Source organism: Prionailurus bengalensis, chromosome F2 (genome assembly GCF_016509475.1).
Source record: "Prionailurus bengalensis isolate Pbe53 chromosome F2, Fcat_Pben_1.1_paternal_pri, whole genome shotgun sequence".
Lineage (NCBI taxonomy): Eukaryota > Metazoa > Chordata > Mammalia > Carnivora > Felidae > Prionailurus > Prionailurus bengalensis.
The window spans coordinates 76,594,916-76,620,621 of record NC_057353.1 but is presented as its reverse complement, the minus strand read 5'-3'; the positions used below and the strand labels follow the sequence as shown (position 1 = coordinate 76,620,621).

Here is a 25,706-nt window from a genome sequence, read left to right as displayed (position 1 = left end):
TAATGCTGAAGTCCCAGGGCAAACACCAACCGCACCCAGGGCAGGGTACAGGCACCTGCTGGGAGAAACGAGACTCGAGCGCCTGCTAATCTGGGGCGGGCTCGCACCAGAGCAGGAAGCCCTGAAGGCCACAGAATTAGAGGAGCTGACGCTTTGTTAAAGGTCTTCCGGGCAGGAACTCAACACTCACAGCCCCAGCCTCCATGGGCCCACAGGGGGATCAGGGTTAGGGTTAGGCTGAGATCTGCTCAGACCCACACCCTCATCTGCAGGAGCAAAGACAACAAAACCACTCACCCCCCCCCTTTTTCTTTTAATACTTAAAGATCAACAAAACATGCAGTTAGGTCGGCGTCTGCCCTCTGTACTGTCATTACTGCTGCAACACTGGTGAAGTGGCCAACTTGCTCTAGGTGGACAGTGGAAAACACAGGAGATGACGAGCCCGTCCATGCTGAGTTTCAGGTTTCAGCAGCGGCAGCCGGGTGACAGACAAGTGCAACTTACATGCAGACCACCGCATCTACTAACTGCCAGGAAGCATCCACGGAGCCCCTGGTGTTCACGGTGGGCTGGCCTGTGATGGTTACAGGGAAGTGGTGTCCTGTGCAAGGACACAGGGACAGAGGACTTCCTGCAACGTGAACAGTAAGTGCAAAGGCCCTTGAATTCGAAGGCGCTTCCAAGAACAAGAAGCTGGGAGCCTGGGGGGAGCAGAGCTAGTCTAGGCTGGGAAGTCAGACACAGGGTAAAAGAGACGGGCATCCAGCGGGCCTTGGAGGCCCTAAGAGTCTGGATTTAATTTTAAGTTCAGAATGTAAATGCAATCTGGGTGGTTTCATTTTCGCTCTGTATTCTGGTCACTGCTTAACTGTTCCCTATTGATATGAACCCCCTCTCTCAACAATGGCAAACTTTACCTGGTGGGAAGAAGGGTGTGAAGTGAGCGTACTGGCAGTCCCTGCTCTTGGCCTGCTGTCTCCTGGGGCCACAGGGCTTGTGCGGCAGGCGCCTCAAGCACCCAGAGCCCACACTCTCCTCCTCCTGTTTCCCCACGTGACACTTAGCATATCGCCTTTCGTGTTAGATTCCCGAGAAGAGGGAATGTGTTATACTCAACTCTGAAAGCAACACCTTAATTCCCGTCTCCATTCTTAACAGTCTGCTACACGCGTAGTCAGGCATTTATATATAAAGGGCACTGAATCAGCAAAATCAACAGAATACACTAATGAGCCCTGGGTCGGGGAATCTGGTCTCCTGGCTACTACTGCCTGAGAAAGCCTTAGCTGTATCAGCAGTATCACAAAATATAAAACTCTTTGGCACAACAGGAAAAGAATTTCATAACGTCAAGTCCTTTCAGTGGCAGAGTCCCTCCTGCTCACCACGCCAAACACGTGCATAAGTGTTACGGGATCTTCCCCAATAGTAACCGAATTCTTCCACACTCCCTTCGCATCGGCTGTTCTTAAATGCACTTGACCAGCCAAAATGAAATCCTGGGATGAACCTGACACCTGCTAAAAGCAAGCCCTTTGTCCATTATGGCTTTCTCCCCTCCCGACCCCCTGACCTGAACCCTGCAGCCCTAGACTGTGGCCAGCATGTGCCTGCGCGGGTCACTTCACCAGCCCTGTCCGGCCCGGCAGCGAGAAAGCAAGACTCAACAGTTACGCTTTAATGCTACCTTGGTTATCTGTAGCTACACAGCAGACTAACCCAAAACTTAACAGCTTTAAACAATAACCATGTATTTATTTGCTCATAATTCAGCTCCTGAGCACCGTGGGCGAGCGCTGGCAGGCAGGCAGACCAACAGGGACTGACCAACCGGGGCTGGAGGACCAACAGGCAGACCAACCGGGGCTGGAGGACCGAGTCCCAAGACGGCTCACCCCCACCTCTGTTCTGCAGGAGGAGACGGTCAACTGGGGTCCGCAGTTCTTGCTTTCAGTGATTCTCCCCTACCTGGGTATCCTGGGCTCCCGCTTATCAGGGTGACCTCCAGGGGGCAGACCTTTTACACCGATACACAGTTTCGAAGGTCAGAAAGGCAGAAGCTGGCGCCCGTTAGCTGGCGTACATCAGCTCTGCTGCAAGCTCCGAGGGGAACGAGCTGTATGGTCAGGAGACACTCAGGAAGGGCACCGTGCAGGGCATGGGTACAGGGAGCAGTCCCGGGGGCAGAGCACCACCACACCTAACAGTGACAGAGCAGTCCTTTAGCAAAACGTTAAGTTTTCAAAGCCTCACATCAGTCTTTTCTAGACCTACCTTATTTTCTCTGAATGTCGGGGAGGGCATGGGCAGAGGCTGTGACCCCCTGAGCGCTGACACTCTGCCTCACGATGTCACCTAAAGAAAGCCTAGAGTGTGTCACAGCAGCACGACGGAGGGTGGCAGACCTCCGGTATATGGGTCCTAACTGGCCACCAGCATCTTGTGATTAAGTGTCTTATAAAATCTAAATGTTCATTAAAATGCTTAAAAAGACATCTGAAAACAACCACAAATTAAAAGGGTGCTAGGGCTCCTGGGTGGCTCAGTCCGACTGGGCATCCGACATCAGCTCAGGTGATGATCTCATAGTTCATGAGTTCTAGCTGCACATCGGGCTCGCTGCTGACAGCTCAGAGCCTGCTTGAGATTCTCTCTGTCTCTCCCTCTCTCTGCTCTCCCCCACACTCTCTCTCAAAAATAAATAAACCTTAAAAAGTAATAGGGTGCTGAGATAAACAAGGTAGTTTAGTTCTACAGAGATGGGTCTGAAGTAGGATATGAGACACAAAAGGGAGAATATAAGAATTTCTAAAAAATGCTTGGATACAGCATGAAGTATACAGCTTATTAATTTAAGAACTAAGAAGATGTGGGGCACTTGGCTGGCTTAGTTGGTTAAGCATCTGATTCTAGGTTTCGGTTCAGGTCATGATCTCATGGTTTGTGGGATGGAGCCCCACATCAGGCTCTGTGCTGACAGTGCAGAGCCTGCTTGGGATGCTCTCAATCTCTCTCTCTCTCTCTCTCTCTCTCTCTCTCTCTCTCTGCCCCTCCCCTGCATGAGCACGCTCTCTGTCTCTCTCAATAAATAAATAAACTTTAAAAAATTAAAAAAAAAAGAGCTAAGAAGATGTAACAAAGGAAGGAGGGCCAAAAGGGAGCAAGCAGGTCACCAGTGACAGCAAATGTGGATGCACCCTTGGCTATTTCTCACATCAGGCAGCAAAGAATTATCCTCACCACTGGTCCTCACACATCACATGGAGACACACAAGTACACACACATGCACTCATACGTGTGTACATATGTGTATTAGCGTATGTATGTATAAACCCGCTTAAAAATTCTGCGTCTGTTCCATTACTACTACAATACTTAGGGCAACAGATTCAGCATTAACGATAGATGAAATAGTTCCAGTATGAGAAGACTCTTCTTCTTGTCATATCCAACTGGACCACAGTTACTTTTACTTTGTTGTAAGGCTGAGCTTGTACTAAGCACAGGGGAAGGATCAACACTGCCATTTTTCTTGCTCATTTCAAATGTATTTTTAGACCTTCAATTCAGTTTCTTTTTTCTTTTTTTTTTTTTTTAAAAATGCTTATTTATTTTTCAACGTTTAATTATTTTTGGGACAGAGAGAGACAGAGCATGAATGGGGGAGGGGCAGAGAGAGAGGGAGACACAGAATCGGAAACAGGCTCCAGGCTCTGAGCCATCAGCCCAGAGCCCGATGCGGGGCTCGAACTCCTGGACCGCGAGATCGTGACCTGGCTGAAGTCGGACGCTTAACCGACGGCGCCACCCAGGCGCCCCTCAATTCAGTTTCTTCTGCAATAATCTTTGCCCATTTAAAGTAAGTTTAACTATCAGCAAAACTAAAAGGGAACCGATGGAATGGGAGAAGATATTTGCAAATGACCTACCAGATAAAGGGTTAGTATCCAAAATCTATAGAGAACTTATCAAATTCAACACCCAAAAACAAATAATCCAGCATAAGAAATGGGTAAAAGACATGAATAGACACTTCTCCAAAGACATCCAGATGGCAAACCGACACATGAAAAAATGCTCAACATCACTCATCATCAAGGAAATACAAATCGAAACCACAATGAGATACCACCTCACACCTGTCAGAATGGCTAACATTAACAACTCAGGCAACAAGAGATGTTGGCGAGGATGTGGAGAAAGAGGATCTCTTTTGCACTGTTGGTGGGAATGCAAGCTGGTACAGCCACTCTGGAAGACAGTATGGAGGTTCCTCAAAAAATTAAAAATAGAACTACCTTACAACCCAGCAATTTATCCAAGGGATACAGGTGTGCTGTTTCAAAGGGGCACATGCATCCCAATGTTTCTAGCAGCACTATCAACAATAGCCAAAGTATGGAAAGAGCCCAAATGTCCATCGATGGATGAATGGATAAAGATGATGTTGTGTGTGTAATCCACACAATGGATTATTATTCGGCAATCAAAAAGAATGAAACCTTGCCATTTGCAACTACGTGGATGGAACTAGAGGGTATTATGCTAAGCAAAATTAGTCAGAGAAAGACAAATATATAACTTCACTCATGAGAACTTTAAGATACAAAACAGATGAACACAAGGGAAGAGAGCAAAGAAAAAAAATATAAAAACAGGGAGGAGGACAAAGCATAAGAGACTCTTAAATATGGAGAACAAACAGAGGGTTGCTGGAGGGGTTGTGGGAGGGGGGATGGGCTAAATGGGGAAGGGGCATTAAGGAATCTACTTCTGAAATCGTTGCACTGTATGGTCATTAACTTGGATGTAAATTAAGAAATAAATTATTAGAAAGAAAGAAAGAAAGAAAGAAAGAAAGAAAGAAAAGAAAGAAAGAAAGAAGAAAGAAAGAAAGAAATTTTAACTAAGACTAGGTAATGCCATCCATGAATCCCTAACAGGCACATACAACAGCTATACGCCCTAACATAGTGCGAGCAAATTAAGACTACCTTTTGCACTGTGGGATTCCCCCTTTACCAGAGGGTACTGTCTCAGGGTGCACACAACTGCATGGCACTTACAGGAACCACATAATGGATCTAGCATTAATCTATGTACTAAATATGAACTTTACCTTCTCAAGTGGAGCATGGGCTCTGGAGGCAGATTTCTGGGATTCAAATGCCTGTTACTTAGTAACTATGAACCTGTAGCAAATTACTTCTCTATTCTTTAGCTTTTTCAAATGTGAACAGGAGATAATCATTTCTTCCGAAAGTCATAAAGATTAAGTAAGTTAATACATGTAGGATGCTGGAACAGTGTCTGACACATAAGAAACCATAAGCTACCTACACACTAAAACAGAAGTTCCAGCACCAAATATATTGTGCACACATCCCTCTTTGGAAAACATCACCCACGCATTTGCTTCCTTTACAGGGGAAAGAGAAACCCTCAAGAAACACATTTTGTTTATGATCTCGCATTCCTCTGACTCCTGCCCAAAGGCAAGAACAAAAAGGAAAGAGTAAATGAGGTCTGTCTGACCTGCCTGCACTTGAAAAGAAAGACCAGATCCCTGCTTGTATTAGCTCTATGGGCCACTTTGGATTCCAGTGATTTAACTACTAACCCAATGGTTAAATAAATCCACATTTTTGTTGGTATCCAGAATACTGATCTTATTTGAATTAAACCAATGTCATAAATGCCAAATTCCAAACAATAGTTAAAATCTAATAACAGACTTGAGACCATGGCATCCACATGAAACGGAGTGGTCTCTTCAGAGGTAACACATTTATTCCTTGGCATAGCTAGTAACTGAGTCAAGCTCTCGATTACTGACAATAACTTTCATGATTCTCCTAATCGCCTGTAAGAATAACAATTGCTTTTACAGAGATGAATTTCCTAAGAATGAAAGTCATTCCAAACTTGTGTTTGAATCAATCATTCCTAAATTTTAAGAGGAATTTAACAACGGAAGACCTTTTATAATGCAGAACACCTTCCACTGTATATTCTAGTTGTTTCTTTACCTCTATGTTACAAGTCTTTCAAGGCTCCCTCCTGGCTATATAAAATCCTAATGCCCACGGTACAGCGCTAAAGGCTTCCCGGACTACCTACTCCTCACCATTCCCAAGACTGCTATGATCTACTATTCCCCATAACTATACCATTCTGGCCCAACAGTTTACTCTGCCCTCTCTGCTTGCTAACATCCTGAGCTTACACTTAAGGACTAAATTTAATTCCATCTGTAATTCTTCCTCTAAAAATAGCAATTTTTTACATCTTGAAATTCTTATGGTGTCTGACTACCTCTCTTATGTTAATTCAGTATTTACCCTATATTATTTAGTGAAATGTACTCTGTTTCTTCTGTTAGAGTATAAATCCTCTGAGAATAATTAGGATCCATACTGGATTCATCATTTTTCCTACATAAGAGTTTCTTAAGAAATACTTGTGGAATTCAGTTTATTTTATCCCAAACAAAAGGGCACTAATCAACCCAGTTTTTATCAATTTTCTTTGCTACAGAAATTACTGTGACCTATTAAAGCCAGAGGAAAATATTATTATTTAAGTTTATTTATTTGCCAACCACAAATCAGTAAGTATTACTGGTAGCAGTTGAGATTATTTGGTGTTGCCACATTGACTATGATTTTAACATCGTGTTTACTTCCACATGGCAAAGAGCCCAACTAATTTAAACCTCAGCAACTCTAAAAATCAATGAAGTGTACAAGGAACTTCTCCAGGAGATGATATAGGCAAAATCCATACACGCAGGCATACACAAATAATGGACAATGTGAAATAATCTACATACCTCCTACTCTATCGGCTCGGGCTGAATTATAGTCTTTGGGTGAGTAGATGACAAAACAAATACAAGAAGCAAACTATCTGGTATATTAACGAGTTTGAAGTTGTTAGCGAGAAACTCCGAGACCACACAGGTCTGGCTGCCAGGGTGGGGAATGAAACGGAGGGTGTGAAACTGCAGGCAAGAAACCAATCTGGACGAGAACCTGTTACAGAAGATGGGTTAGGGAAGACAGTTAAGGAGTGGTAACGGAATGCAGACATAGAGACGGATGGTAATTAACTGAGGAAGTAGAAATAATAAATGTGTAAGTCACGGTATCTCAAGAATGGAGGGGAAGGAGGTAAATGAAGGAGGAGCCGGTAGACAAAAAGCACACACTCATTTCAGGCGCGGGCACTTAGGTACACGTTGTCTGTCATTCAGCGAAATAAGGAACACAGGAAAAGGCCTACGTTTGCCAAGAAGGGGAGGAAAGAAGGTCATTTAAGGGCCCACCAAATCTAAGCAGGATGTGGGATATCCAAGTGGAGGTGTCCAGGAGGTGCCTGGTCTGATGAGCAGGGGGGAAGAGAGGGAGGGAAAGAGAGAGACACAGAGGGGACACATCAGATGTCAGAAAGCTAGAATATGACTTACTATATGGCATAACACAAGAGGGACCGGCTCCTAAACCCGAGTTCTTACCTCTCCCTAATGGCTTCTCAGTATCAATGTGTCCCTTGTTTCATGTAATTATGTGTCAATTACTTGCCGTGATAAGATAAAATTTCATTGTTTGGTCGTGGTATGAATTTCTGCCATTTTACCCCCCTGGGCAGGGAATCCTCGAAGTGAGGGCCTATGCTTGTTCACATTGCCTGTATCCAGTGCCACCACAGTCCAGGGATTTTCAGTCGATCCGACTTGGTGGGGCCCAGAGCCAAAAGAGTCAGTACAATACTATTATTTAAGACCTGTAACTCACTAGTAACACCCTGCCAAGCGCTAAAGAGGATTTTACCTTTTGGCGCAGCAACACACAGACCTATCTATCGCTCCTCAGAAAGTAAGTGGTGGCAGGATCCAAGATTCGCACGTAACAATACTTATCACAGACTGATTTCTAAATGTGCTGTGTTGTGACCAAAGTACACACATGGTAGCATTTCCAGCCTTTCGCTGCAATGCAATTTTGGGGACCTACATATGACCACATTTTAGAATTATTTATTTGGCTCAACAAAACAGTTGTAGTAATAATAATAACCCCCCAAAACAACATGAGTCAATTCTTTCAAGAACCCTTCAATTTGTGCCTGGCCGTTTTTGGAGTCCACTCAGCAAATCTAAATCTAAGTTCAAGGCCTGCTTTCCAGGTCAATAAACAAGAACTTCAAAGAGAGTAAGGGAAAAGTTACTACATCAGATTTGAAATTCCCTCATAATGGTTTCTGAATGCTATCTTATTTGCAAACACCAATTTAAGTAATTGTCATGACACCAGCACGTGTCACAAGATCCCCAGGGCCTGGCCGGGACCTCTGGGAAAGAAGGAAAGTAGCCTGTACAGGTGCATCCCTCCCTCTCTACTAAGACCACACAGCCCTCGGCTCCCTGTGAGGTGTGGGCTGTTAAGGTGGCAGGAGAAGTTTGGCGGAGAAGGCAGTGTGCGGTCAAACAATGGCCTGATGGGCCAGTGTGTTCCCTGAGGTTCTGGAGTCCAGAGTCGCCTTCCTACTTTCTCATGGGGTCCCGAAAGTTAACGCCTACCGGGAGGGACAATAACAGCGACTTATCACAAATACGTGTCTTTGAGCCATTTGTTTCAGTATCGGGCTTCCTTCCTGTCAACAAGTTTCAAAATCCCCCATTAGCCAGCCATGTTAATTTTGGCAACGGCACTTACACAGCGAGAACTAACGTACAAGTACATTACCACTTTATTTCTACAGGTAAACTAGCAACTGGACACCAAAAACAGACATTATTTTCACATAAATCCTCTGGAAAAAAATATCATACATGCCTCTGAAAATCAATTAGGAGTCACAGAAAAGGCAAGTGTTAACATACCAATACGACTGTCAAAATATTCACTACTGTGAGAAATTTTTAAACCCATGGAGACTTCTACGGAACAGAAAATTCATGGATTTTTCCTTGTCTGTAACATGCTATGAGGGAAAAATGCAAACCAGTTTCAAACAAGAGTTTCCCTGCGCTTTGATTCAAACTCCAGGAGGGAACATGTTTCTAGAACTTACTTCTCTCTTCTCTCTCTCAAAGATCCATAACCTAAGAGCTTCTGTGAAAGAGCAAATGTATCGAATTTAAAATAGGCACGTAATTAGGAAAACATTCAATGTAACCAACCATGTTGATTAATATAATGTTGCCTGAAAACAGAACGTATGCATTAGAATGCTTCGGGGTGAAACCACAGCTACCAAATTCAGCAAATTAATAAACCTGTCTTAAACGTGTAACTGAAACGGACAGAATCGAACTCGGTTCACTAAATCTTAATCATAGGGCAAACGTATCCTCCAGACTGACAGTCTCAGGGCCATTTCTTCCCCCAAATGGAAGTATTTTTTATCCCAATTATAAAAGCTGCACCAAATCGCTGACCATTAAAATACGGAAACACGTAAAGCAGAAAACATACATATCCTAGCCTCTGGAGAACAACTGCTGTTGAGTCAAGTCGTTGTTTTTTTCCAAATAATTGTCCAAACGGGTTACCCTCAGCTTTCTAGGTCGCTCTTTTTTTTTTTTTTTTTTTTTTTTTTTTTCACTCAACACGGTCACAGACCGCTTACCACAGCAGGAGGGCGTGTATGCGTGTGTCGTGCCACACGGAGGTGGATTTCATCTCAGCTTGCGGCTCATTCTCCAAGTGGTTCTTCCACCCCAGCACCACTCTGCCCACGCCACGCCCTCTGCTCAAAGGAGCCCACCTCATCCTCCTCACTTCCTGTTCGAGCTCCGCAGCCCTCACGGGCCCACCCCACCCCACGCTCCGCTCCCCTCTCACTTTATCGCTAAATCTTCTGGAAGATCCTCACCTCTTCCTGAAAGTAACCTGTTGAGCCAAATAAAGCGGCTTCCGGTTTCGCAACCGCCCTCCGCCCTGTGTTTCCGGGTCACGGCAACCCCTCTACCTCGGCCTGTCTTGCTTCTGATTCTAGCCAGCTCGGCCAGCCCCCCCCCCAAGAGAGGCCACCCTAGGGAAGGCTTCTCTGAGGGTGTCAACATGACCCTCCCGGGGCACCCCAACACTGAACCTCGCACGCTGCATTACAAATGTTGAGCTGTGCGACTGCGCTCCCCACCAAACAGAAGGCCCCGTGACAAAGAAACGTGTCTTAGTCACTTCTGTTTTCCCGGTACGGTAACTGGCTCACAGAAGACCCTCGATAAATATTAGATATGTGAATGGACGCAGGGACCGAACGATGAATGAAACAGAATAACAACAACAACAACAACAAAGGAACGTAAATCTAAAACGCAAAGCGTCTGTCGGTTCTTAAAGGCAGGGCACCCTGTTCCGATGGTGATTTGGCACTCACACCGCCTCTGGTCGCTGCTCAGCACCAAGGGTAAGGGTTCATCCACCAGAAGACCCTGGACAACAGTTTCTACAGCTTTAAGTCTTAAAAAAAACAAAAGCAAAAACAAAAAAACAAAAAACATAAAACACTGTTTACTCTGAGTTTCACACTGCACAAGCTCCGCCATACGATGCAAGAGGGAAGGTGCTTCGGCTCTGAGTGCCGAAGACTCGCGTTCAGGGCTGTCCAGTGAAGCAGGAGCAGAAGTGGTTCATTGAGAGAAAATGTTCAGCTGATGGAAATCCTTTGATTAGATGGAGTTTCACAAGTAGCACTTCCGTCCTACCCGGAGGCTGAAGGTGTTCGGTCACCGGGGCCGCGCGTCAAGCTGGGCTGCCCCCAGAAGGCCAGACGGCCGGCCTCCTCCAGCCCAGTCTACTCGCTGACACCAGCGAGAAAGGCTTTTCTTAGAGCTGGTGCAAGTGCCACACTAGCCGTAAACGGAGGCCTGGCTTGAAACTCCTGTGCTCAGCTATGCTAAGCAGAAATCTCCTCCCTCCCTCGGCACTCTGAAAGCGGCGGGCTGCTAAGCAGCCAAGTCCGATAGCGGAAGTACTCGAAACAGTCTCCGCTCTGCGTCACATGCAGAAATCCTCATTTGTCTTCCCCCACCCTCGTCCAAGCTGACAGCGAGATCTCATTTCATATACTTTTATTCAACTCGCTCGTGTACAGCAAAGTATTAATTCCAGATTAATCATCTACTGGGCTATGAACTATTTAAAGACAGGGAGAGTCTGCTCATCGTTCTATCTACTGCGTATTGAGCACCTCGGGTATTGAGCACAATGATCAACTTATAAAGGCTTCCATGAGCCGTGTTTTGTTTAGTAATGAGTCTGCCTATGAAATGTCCACAGCGTAGATTTCTCTTTACCAAAAATGTACGTCCTCAGTCCTGCAGGTATGGCTGTGTAGGTTCCTAACAGGCTGACCGTCTATACAGTTACATATGTCATATATTTATATAATATATATGATATATATGAATGTATAGTATATATAATATAATATAATATAATATAATATAATATAATATAATATATAATATTAGTTAACTATAAATTCTTCAACTCTAAACAAAGTACAAAAACCAATTATCTGACGCCTCTGGAGAATGACCAAAACAAGGGGATTCTGAAAGGGAGTCAAAGCTCGGAAGAAGGGAACAGCCTGGGCACATTTACTGATGTTAGAGTTTTTAGCCTGAATGGCAGAGTCTGAGGCAAGCACAGTGAGGAAATGTGAGGGAGGGATATGAGGAAAGACAGCCGGAGACGAGGAGCCTCCAAGTTGGTACAAAAATGCACCCAAATCTCCGGTAACCCCAGGACCATGTATGCCAAAAACAAACACAAAAGTCAAACTAAGGAAAGAACAGAACTGAGATCTGTATGCCACCCAACAAGTCTGCGGTCTTGGATCCAAAATTACCAACATTCCTCAAGAAACAGAATAGAATCCAGTGTTTTAACACTCAAAACACCCAGGATACAATCCAACGTCACTCACATGCAAAAAGTTGTAACAATATGACTCATTATCAAGATAAAAGCTTATCAATTCAGGTCAAATACAAGATGACTAAGATTTTAGAACTGGAGACTTTAAAGCACCTATGTTAACTGTGCTCAATAACACAAAATAACGTTAACACCTCTAACAAATAAAAAGCAGAAAATCCCAGCAGAGAAATTTTTTTTACACACACATTTCTATATGAATCAAATAATAAATTCTGAAACAGATCATTACAATACTTGATATAAAAAATTTATCTGATGGGGTTACCAGAAAAATAAAGATAACATAGGAGATAATCCATGAGTTTAAAATAAGGCAGTAGAAATCCAATCTGAAGAGTGGGGGATGGGATGGGGGAAACTATAATAAAAGAGGAAAACGCCACAGGAACCTTTTTGAGAATATCAAAAGGTTAAATACATATGTAACTGCTCTCCAAAGGTGGGGAGAGAAAGGGTCATAAAAAAAGCATTTAAAAAAATTATAGCTAAAATATTATGATGAAATGGACAAATCCCTTTGGGGGGGGAGAGAAAGATCACAAAAGATTAAAAAATTCTCATTAATGCCATAATTAACTATGAACTGAATTATGGGGTGCCTAGGTGGCTGACTTGAGCTCAGGTCATGATCTAACGGTTTGTGGGTTTGAGCTCCACATTGGGCTCTGTGCTGACAGCTCAGAGCCTGGAGCCTGCCTCAGATTCTGTGTCTCCCTCTCTCTCTGCCACTCCCCTGCTCACACTGTTTCTCTCTCAAAAATATATAAACATTAAAAAAAAAAAAAATTAAAGACCCTGAATTCACCATCAAACTTCAGGCCCATATGGTTTCACTGCTGAATTCTATCAAATACTGAGGACAAAATAGCACCAAACTTATATTCTTTGGGAGTATGAAGAGAGGAGAGGAGAGGAGAGGAGAGGAGAGGAGAGGAGAGGAGAGGAGAGGAGAGGAGGGGAGGGGAGGGGAGGGGAGGGGAGGGGAGGGGAGGGGAGGGGAGGAGAGGGGAAGGAAGGGAAGGAAGGGAAGGAAGGGAAGGAAGGGAAGGAAGGGAAGGGAGAAAAATGAAAAGAAAGGAAAAGAACAAAAAGAAACAGAAACAGAAACAGAAACAGAAACAGAAACAGAAACAGAAACAGAAACAGAAACAGAAACAGAAACAGAAACAGAAAAAGAAAAAGAAAGGAGTACTTCTCACTTTATCAATCTGGCATAACACTAAGATCAAAATCTGATAAAGATGTTATATGTGAAAAAAATATATATAGGCCAGTATTGCTCATGAACACAGATGCACTTGAATCCAACAATATATAAAAGGGATAATAATAAGTAGGGTTTAACTCAGGAATGTAAAGGTGGTTTAATTTAGACGATCAATCAGTAAGATTCACTACATTAACAGTGTAATGGAATAACATTCTGTGTTCATTTCAATAGACATAGAAAAGGCATTTAACAGAATTCATCACCTACTCAGGATCAAATCTCTCGGCAAAACTAGCTAGAAGGGGACTCCCTCGACCTAACAAAAGGCATCTACAAAAACCCATGGCCGTTACCACTCTTAAAGCTTTCTACTTTGGGAAAAAGGGAAGAAGGTCTAATCACACTACTTGTACTCAAGCATTAGACAGAGATACTAGCCAATACAATAATACAAGCTAAATAAATACAAGCGTAAAAACTGGAAGGAAGGAAGGAAGGAAGGAAGGAAGGAAGGAAGGAAGGAAAGAAGTAAACTTTATGTAGGTGATAAGATTACACACACAGCATATCCTAAGGAATCTGTGAAACAACTCACTAAAACAAGTGAATTCAGCAAGGTAGCAGAATACAAGGTCAACTTACAAAGTTTTATACTAGAAGGTTAAAAATTAGAAAACAAAATTTTAAAATATTCATTTTACAATAGTATCGAAAAACATATTTAAGAATAAATTAAAAAACAAGTAAGACCTTTACCTTAAAAGGTACAAAATGCTGCTGATAGAAATTAAAAATCTACAAATGGAAAGATATACCATCTCAAGGAAGAGAAGATTCAATGTTGCTAACATGTCATAGCTCCATAAATTAATCCACAGATACCGTGCAGCTGCAATCATTATCCCAGCAGAGTCTTTTGTGGAAATTAATGAAATAATTCTTAACCTTACGTGGAACTGCAAAGGACCTATATCTGAGCCATCCGGAAAAAAGAAGGACGAAGTTGAACAGGCCACATCACTTAACCTCGCGTCTTACTACAAAAAGCGACAGTGACGGAGACCGTATGGAAGTGGTGTAAGGATCCATGAACAGATGATCGACGTGAAAAAGACACTGCACACAAAGGACTCTCGCTTACGTAGTCCTATGATTTTCATCAAAGGTCCCAACACAGTCAGTGGGAGGAAAGCATCGCTCAGACAACGGTACTGGAAAACCAGATATCCGTATGGAGAGAACTTCTGACCTTTCAGTATCACAACATACACATAATTTCCGATGTACCACAGACCTAAAACTAAAAGCTATAATGGTAAAGCTTTTAGAGGAAACACAGGAGACGACATTTATAGCTTCAAGACAACGCTAACATTCCTTTGAGGTCGCCAATTTGTTAGTTCACAGAAGGTAATAATCATAAAAGAAAAGAAAAAACCTAATATACTAAGACATCATCAAATTAATAACTTCTGCTGCTCACAAGACACTAGGAAGACTGTAACAGGAAAGCCACAGACTGAGCCAAATACTCACAAAACATGTCTAACAAAAGGCTTATATCCAAGACATATAAGAAAGCTCCTACAACTCAATGATGAGAACACATGCATCCCATTTACAAACAGGCAAAGGACTCAAAAAGACACTTCAAAACAGAAGATGCGTGGGGGTGCCAGGGTGGCTCAGTCAATTAAGTGTCCCACTCTTGATCTCAGCTCAGGTCATGATCTTACGGTTCGTGGGATCTGCACTGACAGCAGGGAGGGAGCCTGCTTGGGATTCTCTCTCTCCCTCTCTCTCTGCCCCTCCCCTGCTCACACGTTCTCTCTCTCAAAATAAATAAACATGAAGAAAACAAAAAGATACGTGAATGGCCAGTAGGTATGTGAAATGCACACACCATCATTAATCATCAGGGAAATGCATATTAACACCACAAGAAAATACCAATATACAATGAGGACGGTTAAAATTCAACAGATTGAGAACATCAGACACTGATGACGACACAGAGCCACCACACCTGGCTGGCACTGTTCCTGGAAATGTAACAAGGTACAATCACTTTGGGAAAAAGTATGGCAATTTCTTGTAAAATTAAGTGCATAGTAATTTAAATCTTAAGTATTTCCTTGAAATAAAAACATATCGTCACAAAATGTATGAAAACCTGTATGAAAATGTTCACAGCAATTTAATCTATAATTCATTTGCAACAAATAAGTAAATTGTGGCATATTCAAGTAACGGGACTACTATTCGGCAATCAGAAGAAATGAACTACTGATGTATACAAACAGTAGGCATAAATCATGTAGTACATGAACTCTCAAAAGAAAGAAAAACAGGATGAAAAGAGTATCAACGTTATCAAGTCATGCCCAATCTAAAATGATCAAGATTTCAGAATCAAAGAGAGACTTTAAAGCACCTATCATAATCATGCTGAATAACACAACATTTGCAATACACGAAAAATAGAATATTTTTCTAGAACAGAGTAGAGTAGATAATATTTTGAACATTTATGTGTTTAAACCCTATGCTAAGCATTTACTATGGATAATCTTATTTAATTCTTAACAATCCAGCCTCTTACAAATGAAGAAGCTAAAGTCGAAAAATTAGTTCTGTAGGTCATCCAAAGTCACATCACTAGTATGACTCAGAAACACGCCTTAGGGCTCCTGAACTCACAGTAAAGTCAAACAGAAAAGATAAGATCACTCAATAAGTTTCTCATTAACTTTACAAGTACCTCTGTGCTGGTGTGAGGTGAAGGAGGGCTATGCTAAGGGAAGACGCCTCAAGAAAATATCAAACAATACAAATTCAACACCTGCTCCCTTGGGATTAGGCATACCACACCTGCAGACCTCACTGTCTTACCTTAGGGAACTGCTTTACAGGAATTAACACTTTCTGTCCCAGCTTCATGTTCTTATTAATCACCACATCGATGTACTTTTCTTCGTCCTTGCCTTCTCCTTTCTGAAACTTTTCTATTTCTGTGGAGGAAAAAAGATAACCATGAAGTATGTGACTTAAACCCCAGAGGTTGGGAGTTCTCACTAGCTCTACTGCGGCATGAAATCAGAGACAGAAATACGGACCATCAGATCAATATGAGTTTTTCAAGTGACGACACGTTCCCCATTTTACCAATCGTCCCTCACCAGTACAGCAGGAAAAAGGCATAAACCATGGCTCTGACAAGTCCAATCTCAACAGCCCATGCTAATGAAGGAAGCAAAACGAACCAGTTATGAAACAGACACAAACAAAACGAAATTTCTTGGGGCCTTCTGGAATCCTAGACAGAGGCTGCTCAAATAGCTAAGAAAAGCCGGAGAGTATTCTCCGTTCAGTGTTACAAGGATATGACTCCCTATTTATCAGCTCCTCCTGGCTCTCCAAGGCTCACACCAGCAGGAACTGATTCTTTCAGATGGCATTAAAAGCCCTAGACAGCTTCTGTCAGTTGACGTCCCCAACCAAATCTACCCTCTTCATAAGTGACACGGATCAACCATACACTCAGGTCTTCCCTAATGTTCCTTTCTCTACCTATAATGTTATTATTTCAATTTCATACATCTCCTTCAAGATTCAGCCACATCAAACACTATTTTTTATGTGTGACTATCCCTTTCACCAATGGGGCAGGAGGGGAAGAACCAGTCACTTCCACCTCGATACTCACAAAACACTTTACGTACAACTCTACTGTAACTCCTAGATGACAAGAAAATGCGGTTCCTCCACACTGTATCTCTGTTACAGACGATGTTTGTGCCCCCCATTCATATGTTGCAATCCTCACCCCGGATGTGATGGTCTTAGAAGATGGGGCTCTAGGGAAGTGATCAAATCAGGACGGTGGCGCCCTCATGAAAAGGATTAGTGCCTTGTAAAAAAGAGCCCCCACACCTCTTTCACCCCCACCGCCACATGAGGACACGGCAAGAAAACTGCCATCTATGAATCAGGAAGTGAGCCCTCACATGACACTGAACCTGCAGGCATGTTGATCTTGGACGTCCAGCTTCTAGAACTGTGAGAAAGAAACTTGTGCTGTGTCCACGCTCCCCAGCCTACGGTATTCTGCTATACATCCCAAGTGGACCAAGACATCCTCCCACTGGAACATAAATTTTACATAAACGTCTGTTTCTTCCTTCAACGAATGTCTACCACAAAGCACACACTCTGCGTACCTTCCAGATCTTGGAAAATACCAGTATGCGGTTTCCGCTCATTGCTGCCTGTAGCGTTTGGCTGCTTCAGAAGAACACCAACAGGTGCTTGAACGAGCGCTGGCTGAGTGGGTACGCGCACTGTTCCCCCCACAGGCCGGGCACAACCTACCCAGCACGGAGAAGGTCCAAAGACGGCGTTGGTTGCACAAAGGGCACACACCTTCGTTCGTTTTGCTTGCGGGGCTAGGAATACCAGTATTTAAAATAGGCCACAGTCAAGACATGATTCAATCCTCAGGCAAACAGGAAGCTCAGAAAGGTTACTTTGCTAATAATAAACGATAAAGGTAGGATTTCTCTCCAGGTTTGTCTAACTAGAAAGACAGTGTGCCACTGCAGGCTCGCCCACCATGTTTTCTGTCATTTGAGACAGAAAATAAGATTTTCATGGCATCTCAGGAGAAAAGGAGGATCTGCTTACATCTGGAGGCTGCCGTCACCACTGAGGAGCCGGGTGGCAGGGACGCCTCCTCGCGGTAATTGTCCATCCACCTACCCCTTCATTCCGTTCATTAGCACTAACCCCCCAGCTGTCTTACTTGTATTCAGAGCTAGACCTGATCTCTCGCCTCCACGGTGACAGTCTTGACACCTATCACGACAGTTCTGAATAAGGTCCTCCTCACCATTTTAGCAAGTGTCAGAATAAATTGTTCCTTAACAATGCACGGTAGAAAGTCAGTATATATGTGGGATGCAATGAAAAATATATATCTGCCCTTTGCCCCAAGTTCCTGGCACAGACCTCCCAAAACCCTACAAATTTCCTGAGTGATAGGAGTGCATTTTATCATTCCTAACAAGCCCCTTTCAGCCATACCTGCCTTTATGCTAACGAGATGACTCTTGGAGGAAAAGGGGGCTGCTTGCCAGAAAAGCCAACCATGTGGAAAAACAAGCGAGGGCCAAGCTGGCACGTTCAGCACTCCCACCTGTGGGGACAGAAGAGGAGCTAGAAATGGAGTTCGATCACCAATGACCAATGATTTAATCAACTGTGTCCGCATCGCGAAAACTGTAAAACCCCCTCAACAACAGAATCTGGGGAGCTTCCGGGCTGGTGAACACAACCAAGTGCTGGGAGGGTGGTGTGCCTACAGAGGGCATGGGAGCTCCAAGCGCTTCCCCCAACACCTTGCCCTGGATCCCCTCCTTCTGTTTGGCTGTTCCCGACTTGTAGCCTTTAGAACAAACCATAACGGTGAGTAAAATGCTTTCTTGAGAATCCTGTGAGTCACTCTAGTGAATTACCCAACCTGAAGACAGGTCACGGAACCCCCAAACTTGCGGCTCATCAGACGGCAGTGTGGGTGGCCCGGGCACCCCACCTGCAGCTGACCTCTGAAGTGGGGTGGCCTTGTGGGATGCGGGCCTCACTCTGCGGGGTCTGCCCTACCTCCAGGAGTCAGTGTCAGCACTGAATTGGATCGAACTGCTGGACACGCAGCTGGTGCTGGAGAATTGACTGGTGTCAGAAAACCCCATACGACAGGCATTAATAAGGTGGTAGGGAGGAAGATGGGGGCAAGCAGGAAAAGTCCTGAAGACAAAAAGAAAGACTGAGAGAAAGGAAAAGACATCAGCTCTGCAGCTTCTGACCAAGGCGTCCAAGAATCAAGATTAATACGAAGCCTCCAAATAAACCAATGGATTATTTTGTCTGCTTTCTTGTGTTATCCTAGGTTTTGATCCTGGAAACTGACTCAAAACAGAATCTGTATGGGAACAATGTGCATGAAAATAGACGGGCGTGAAATGCAAAGACGTACTTCGATAATCCTTGTTAACTGCTGTTGAGAAAATCTTTTAAGAGTACTTTTGACTTTCTTCTCTAAAAGTACAATATATACATGGTAAAAATTTAAAACAGTGCAACAGGATATAAACTTAAAAGAAAAGGTTTCTCCTATACCAATACTCCAGAAGTAATAATTATAACAATTTTATATACTCTTCCAGAAGTCTTCCACAAATAAACACATACGCATATGCCCATATGCACACACACGCGCACACATGCACACACACATGTGCGTGCGCACGCACACGCACATGGGGTTTGGAAACTAGAACTACTGGTGGAAATAAGCTAGCCTAGTTTTGTTTTCCTCAGTAAAGAACAACAAGTCACACTTTATCTGCTCCATCGAGTATAACAATTCAAGACTTCAGCTTTAATTAGAAGAAAATTAATTCCACATTTTTACTTATGCATTTATGGTATAATTGGAAATGCCTTTAGCATAAAAGATTCAACAAAATTAGATATACTGAAACTTTGTAGAAAGAAAACAAAAAACATTTAATGAACATAAATGTTCATTAATATAAGTGTAATTACCTGTTTTTTTAAATATTTATTTTTGAGAGGGAGAGAAAGAGGGAGAGGGAGACAGAGCATGAGTGGGGGAGGGGCAGGGAGAGATGGGGAAACACAGAATCTTTTTTTTTTTTTTTTTTTTTAATTTTTTTTTTTTTTCAACGTTTATTCACCTTTGGGACAGAGAGAGACAGAGCATGAACGGGGGAGGGGCAGAGAGAGAGGGAGACACAGAATCGGAAACAGGCTCCAGGCTCTGAGCCGTCAGCCCAGAGCCCGACGCGGGGCTCGAACTCATGGACCGCGAGATCGTGACCTGGCTGAAGTCGGACGCTTAACCGACTGCGCCACCCAGGCGCCCCGGGGAAACACAGAATCTTAAGCAGACTCCGCACTGTCAGCACAGAGCCAGACACAGGGCTCAAACTCAACGAACCCTAAGATCATGACCTGAGCTGAAGTCAGACATTTAACCGGCTGAGCCACCCAGGTGCCCCGTAATTACCTATTTTCAAATAACCCTGTATTTTTATGATTTGTGAAAACTTATTAAGCATAATATATAATTCCATAATCAACATTCAAATGTTATTCCTTGAATCAATGATATGAAACAATTTAAGTACCATGTAAAATCATAAAGGTTAAAAAATTAGAGAAAAATTATTTGAGATAACACCTATGACTTTGGAAAGGCAAATAAAAATTTAAAAAATATATGCTACGTAATTTCCTTCTCTAGACAGTCAACTCTGAAAATCTTATGTTGCTAAAATATCTTGCTACCTTAAGTAAGCTTTGAATTATGTTAATACACAATATTTCACTGTTTAAGACTTATCTGAAAATTGTTGAAGCCCGATGCCACACCACATGCATGCTGGTCTCCAGGTAGTGGAACTAAAACACCACACAGCAATAGAAGCAGCCAAATCCCGTGCCTAGGGTCAAACACACCTCACTTAAATCATGGCCACTATACTTGTCCAAAGCCCTCCAGCTACCAAATTCAAATTGCGCACGCATGCGTGTGTGTGTGTGTTTTCTAGGCACTATTCATTCAATCAACAAGTCTCGGTTTTCCAGTTGATTGAGGATTATAATAAGCAGTTTGATGTTTTCATGAAAAATCATGAAATTACATTTAATAAACAATGCAAAAAAAAAAAAAGGCAGGGGTATTGTACGTGATCTATGAAATCATGGAACAGCTTTCTGGTATTTATGCCTGTCCCTAACTGGGAGTTTTATTTTCCAAAACCCAAGTGACCACCTCACTGATCTTCTCTAGGGAAGGGAAGAGAACATAGCTGACACCACCAAGGTGGACATAACCTTTTAGTTAATTGTAGCCAGTGAAGACCAACCATAGAGAAAATCTAATCAGGTTTCTGAGGTGGAATGCATGGGGGACTTGACTTTCACTAATCCCCAGATTACATTTGTTACCACACAGTTCGATGTACCAATGCCATCTCCCAGCTCAGAAACAATAAGCAAATGTGTGATTAGGTTTTCGATGATGTCGGGGATTAAAATGTTATCTTTTCAAATGCTTGACATCAAATTTCTGTCAGCCCAGAAATCTAGTGTCAGTTAGAATGTCTTTTTTATTTGTTCATTTCTTTTTTTGTGTGTTTTTGCCTTGGGCTAATACAGAGCTTCCTAAGCAATGGCCACTTACCTTTCTATTTTAACCCACCAAATACAGTAAAATCTACTAATCCTCTAAAAAACAGCCAAATAATCTTTGGATTTACATAAGTTACATTTTCAATATTTATTTAAAACATTAAAAATGTTGAGCACTGTAAATTTTCATTAAAAAATGCTTAAATTCTCTCATAGAATCAAGCACATCTAAATTGATAATTTCCTTCTTCTGAGCAACTCCATTTCTGTGAATTCAACCTACAGATACACTTAGATAAGTGTAAAATATTATGTGAGAAGCTATCCATTTTGGCATCGTCTCTAACAGCAAAGCACTGATGATCATCTAACTGTGTATCAATGGGAGAAGCCTGGTTTCAGAAGCTAGGATATACCCACAGTATGAAACAGCGTACAGCTACTTTACAAGATTAAGAATAGAAAAAGATCTCCACCAGATACACTGTTCAGTGTGGTTGCGTGCACACGTGCATGCACTCACACACACACACACACACACACACACACACACACACACACACAGAGTCAGTCTAAGAACATATGTTCATATTCACAGAAAATGTCTCCCTACTTATACATAAGAAACTAGCAACAGTGGTAACCTAGCGGACATGAGAGAATGCACTGGACAGTAAATAGGGAATAGGATGCTTTTCACTGTATCTTTTACGTTATTTACAATTTTTGAAAAATGAATTTTTCACCAATTCAATTTTACAAAGAATTAAATTTTTAAACATTTAAAAAATTTTAAAGACTTTAACAGAATAGAACAAAAATGTATACAGAAATGGCCATGCTTGTATTCTGCATCTTGGCTAGTAATCCAGAGTTTTACTCTCTCTTGACCATTCATTCACTTTAGGTTCTTGATTCAAGAATTATTTTACTGAAACTAATGGGGAATTTACCCGGGCTGCTTATCTCACTTGAAGCAACAGATATATTTCTGAAAATTACATGTAAAACATTTTGAGAATCTAGTAATATTTTAGGAGCAATGAGGTTCACTTGGGTGGGCAATGAAGACTGGTATCTACCCAAAAACTCCTGACTGAGTTCTGACACACTGAGGAAATTGTAGGAGGTGCTAGGAACAGAGTATAGAGAATGTGTGGCACGGGAACGGACACATTTAGTATCACGTACACAGTGCTGCAGAGAAGGGACTAATAGCTGCGGAATTTGGAAGATCACTCGAAAAGCGAACAAATATGTGCTAAAGGATAAGGAATGGAGTTTGTCAGACAAAGAAATGATGAATTGCTCAGTGAAGGTAAGTAACCCTGTGTAACACCAGTTCACATTCACCCATTCAATTAGTCAGACTGTACAGTTGATAGATGGAGTTTACCACAACAGAATAACCTATTTTTCCCCTTTCTCTTCTAACGATACAAAATGGAATAGTTCAGGCGAGTAATGATGACAAGATCCTGCAATCACAGAGCCCATTAGGGAACAAGCTTAGGCATGAACTCAATTTCCTGACCCCACGTCCTGGGTTCCTGCAGAAAGACTGAACAGGTGCAGGGTGAGAAAAGGGGTCATTCTCTTGGACCAACACAGAGAAGAAGTGAGGACAAAAGCATGAAAAGGCAGGCCAGGCTCTTAAGGTCAAAACTGAGATCCTAACAGTTCGGCAACAACAGGCAGCTACTCAAAGTTGTTAGCTGGGAGTGGAGTGAAGGGAGACATCCTTAGGGAAAGGTGATCTGGCAGCTCAGGACCAAATGAAATGGATGTGATACAGGGAGGGAGAGGGAGAGGGAGACAGGGGGAGGGGGAGGGAGAGGGAGAGTGGGGGAGAGGGAGAAGGAGAGGGAGAGGGAGAGTGGGGGAGAGGGAGAGGGAGAGGGAGAGTGGGGGACAGGGAAAGAGGGAGAGAGAGAGAAAGTTCTAAAACATAGCTAGATAATAAAACAGTCTGTCGGGATGAACAAATGTGGGACTGCACCAGACAGTTTATTTTTAGTTGATGTGGACCTCACAGGGCTGAGAAAGCCATCAGAGGCAAGGCGAAGCCTTCCTATTTAGAGAAAGCGTCAAGCCTACTGAATACCCAATCAGAGAAAACACACAGGGACATATCCATGCTCCTGACCCTTCTGTATTCTTCATCCCATGACACCCGCCTCTGGCCACAGATCCTAAAGCACCATGCCCACCCTGCCATATGGAGGCTTCTGAACTTGCTCTCCCAAGACTGGAACACGCTGCAAACACGCTGTTTGCCCTGCAGTGTCTTCTCTCTGGTGTCTCTACTTGGACTCTACTTCCTAGAAAGGCTGTCCTTGAATTCCGACTCTAGTTCACCAAGAAAACACGGCGCTCTGGCATGATGTTCACCATGGCTCTAACCTCCCGCTCAACGTCTGTCTTCTCCAGTAGACTGTCAGTCCCCCCCTTTTGGTCCCTTTCATAGTGCCGGCCATGTGGCGAGGCCCCCAGGTACACGCTGTAAGAAAAGACGCTGAAAAGGACGCATCATTACAAACATACATGCTTACAGCCTGACTCTCACTTAGTCTTTTCACTGCTCTATCTCACGTGATCCTGACACTATTCCAGAATTGGTGAGCGTTATTCACATTTCACATGAGACAACTTTGAAAATATGTTTCTGAAAGTCACCGAGTTTGCAAGCAGCATTACTGAGACTCAAACCCAGGATTCTGAATGTGGGACCCTTTCCCAATATATTCCACCAACAGGTCATTAAAACGTTTTGTCTAGCTAACAACCCTATCAAGCCTGTAGTACTCCGTGCTTCTACAAAGGAAAAAACGCATTCTCTACAAAACAGGTCAATGAAAGACTGTGTTAATGAGTCCATCCGTCCCTATGCTGAGCCCGTGCGGAATTTCTTCTAGTGTCAGAAACTGTCAGCTAGAAACCCTGAGACTCTGCAACTGTGCCTATTCCTAGAGCCTCTGTTCTTTTCCTGGGTGAATTATCCAAGAAACAGGATTGCAAAGGGAAACATCTGGCATTCAAACTAAGTAATCTGAAGAGGGTTTAACTAAAGGCCTATACATACAGGTGCAGAGAACCTAAAATAATAGCAACAAAGAATGGCATAGTATTCTGGGGTTAGTTAGGAAGGGAGCTGTTATTGCCCTAAGACATGAAGCACAAAGGGGCAAAGAGAGGCAGAGAGAGAGAGACTAGAGGGTGAGGACAGCCTGATGGGTCACAGAGGGAAGCAGGTGGTAACCTAACAGGGAGGAAGCCAAAGGCAACAAGCACTCTGGCCTCACTTCTCCCTCCTGACATCTGCTGCTGGAAACCTTCTGGGCAGGCACTGACCTGGGGGTGGGTGGGGCTGCTCAGACAACCCTCCCATCATCCATCGTATCAGCCTCCTGGGCACAGGGCAGGGCAGAGAGGGTGGAAAGAGACCTGGTAAGGCGAAAGGCAGTGCTCCAGCTCTAGATCTTTGGTAAACCAAAGGAGTCTTTAAAGAGTTTCTGGCACCTCCTCTACATGCAATGCTTTCCACGTGAGCTCACCACACGTGATACTATGCAAGAAAATACTGGAAAAGTAATGAAAGCTGTTTTAGAGGTCACTTATACCAGTACTAATTAATTATTATCATTACTTTGGTGACAATGATTCAGCAAGTACAGGGCACTGTGTGTGACTTATAGTCTCTCTCTAATCTGCCATATCTATGGTCTATCACGTCCATTTCACAGAAGAAGACCCTGAATATTCAAATGCTTAACAAGCTTGGGGCGCCTAGGTGGCTCAGTCGGTTGAGCATCTGGCTTCGGCTCAGGTCATGATCTCACAGCTCGTGAGTTCAAGCCCCGCGTCAGGCTCTGTGCTGACAGCTCAGAGCCTGGAGCCTGCTTCGGATTCTGTGTCTCCCTCTCTCTCTGCCCCAACCCACTCTCATTCTGTCTCTGTCTCTCTCAAAAATAAGTAAACGTTAAAATAAACAAACAAACAAACAAACAAATGCTTAACAAGCTTGCCAAAAGTTAGTTAATAAGTAGTTAAGGATCAACATCAAAGTCTCTCTAATGTCAAACCCCATCTTACTAGTTGTTTAAAAGCTACTTAGTAAAAACTCATTTCAAAGGTTCATAAAAGTCATAGGTCAATAGCACCAATCAGCCTGCACAATAAAGTACTAGTGGGGACAGAAGTTCAGTCAGTAGATGCCCCCTTCCAAGCACCTTGACCCTGAATGAACTGATCAGAGGACAGGGCTCTGCCTGGATCGGTAGTAATGAGAAGCCCCCACATGGGAGAGTAACTACATGCTCAACAT

General features: G+C 43.2%; 1 protein-coding gene across 4 annotated transcripts in view; it reads right to left on the bottom strand.

The window, feature by feature from the left end:
* The window catches only part of KHDRBS3 (KH RNA binding domain containing, signal transduction associated 3), a 191,106-nt gene that overhangs the window by 111,069 nt on the left and 54,331 nt on the right, over positions 1–25,706 (bottom strand). For all 4 annotated transcript variants that reach the window (XR_006300628.1, XM_043601837.1, XM_043601838.1 and 1 more), the window contains exon 2: positions 16,061–16,179. Coding sequence is in view for 3 of the 4 variants with exons in the window: in XM_043601837.1 (XP_043457772.1) it covers positions 16,061–16,179 (119 nt within the window). In the remaining variant the exon portion in view is untranslated. The remainder of the gene's footprint in view (positions 1–16,060; positions 16,180–25,706) is intronic.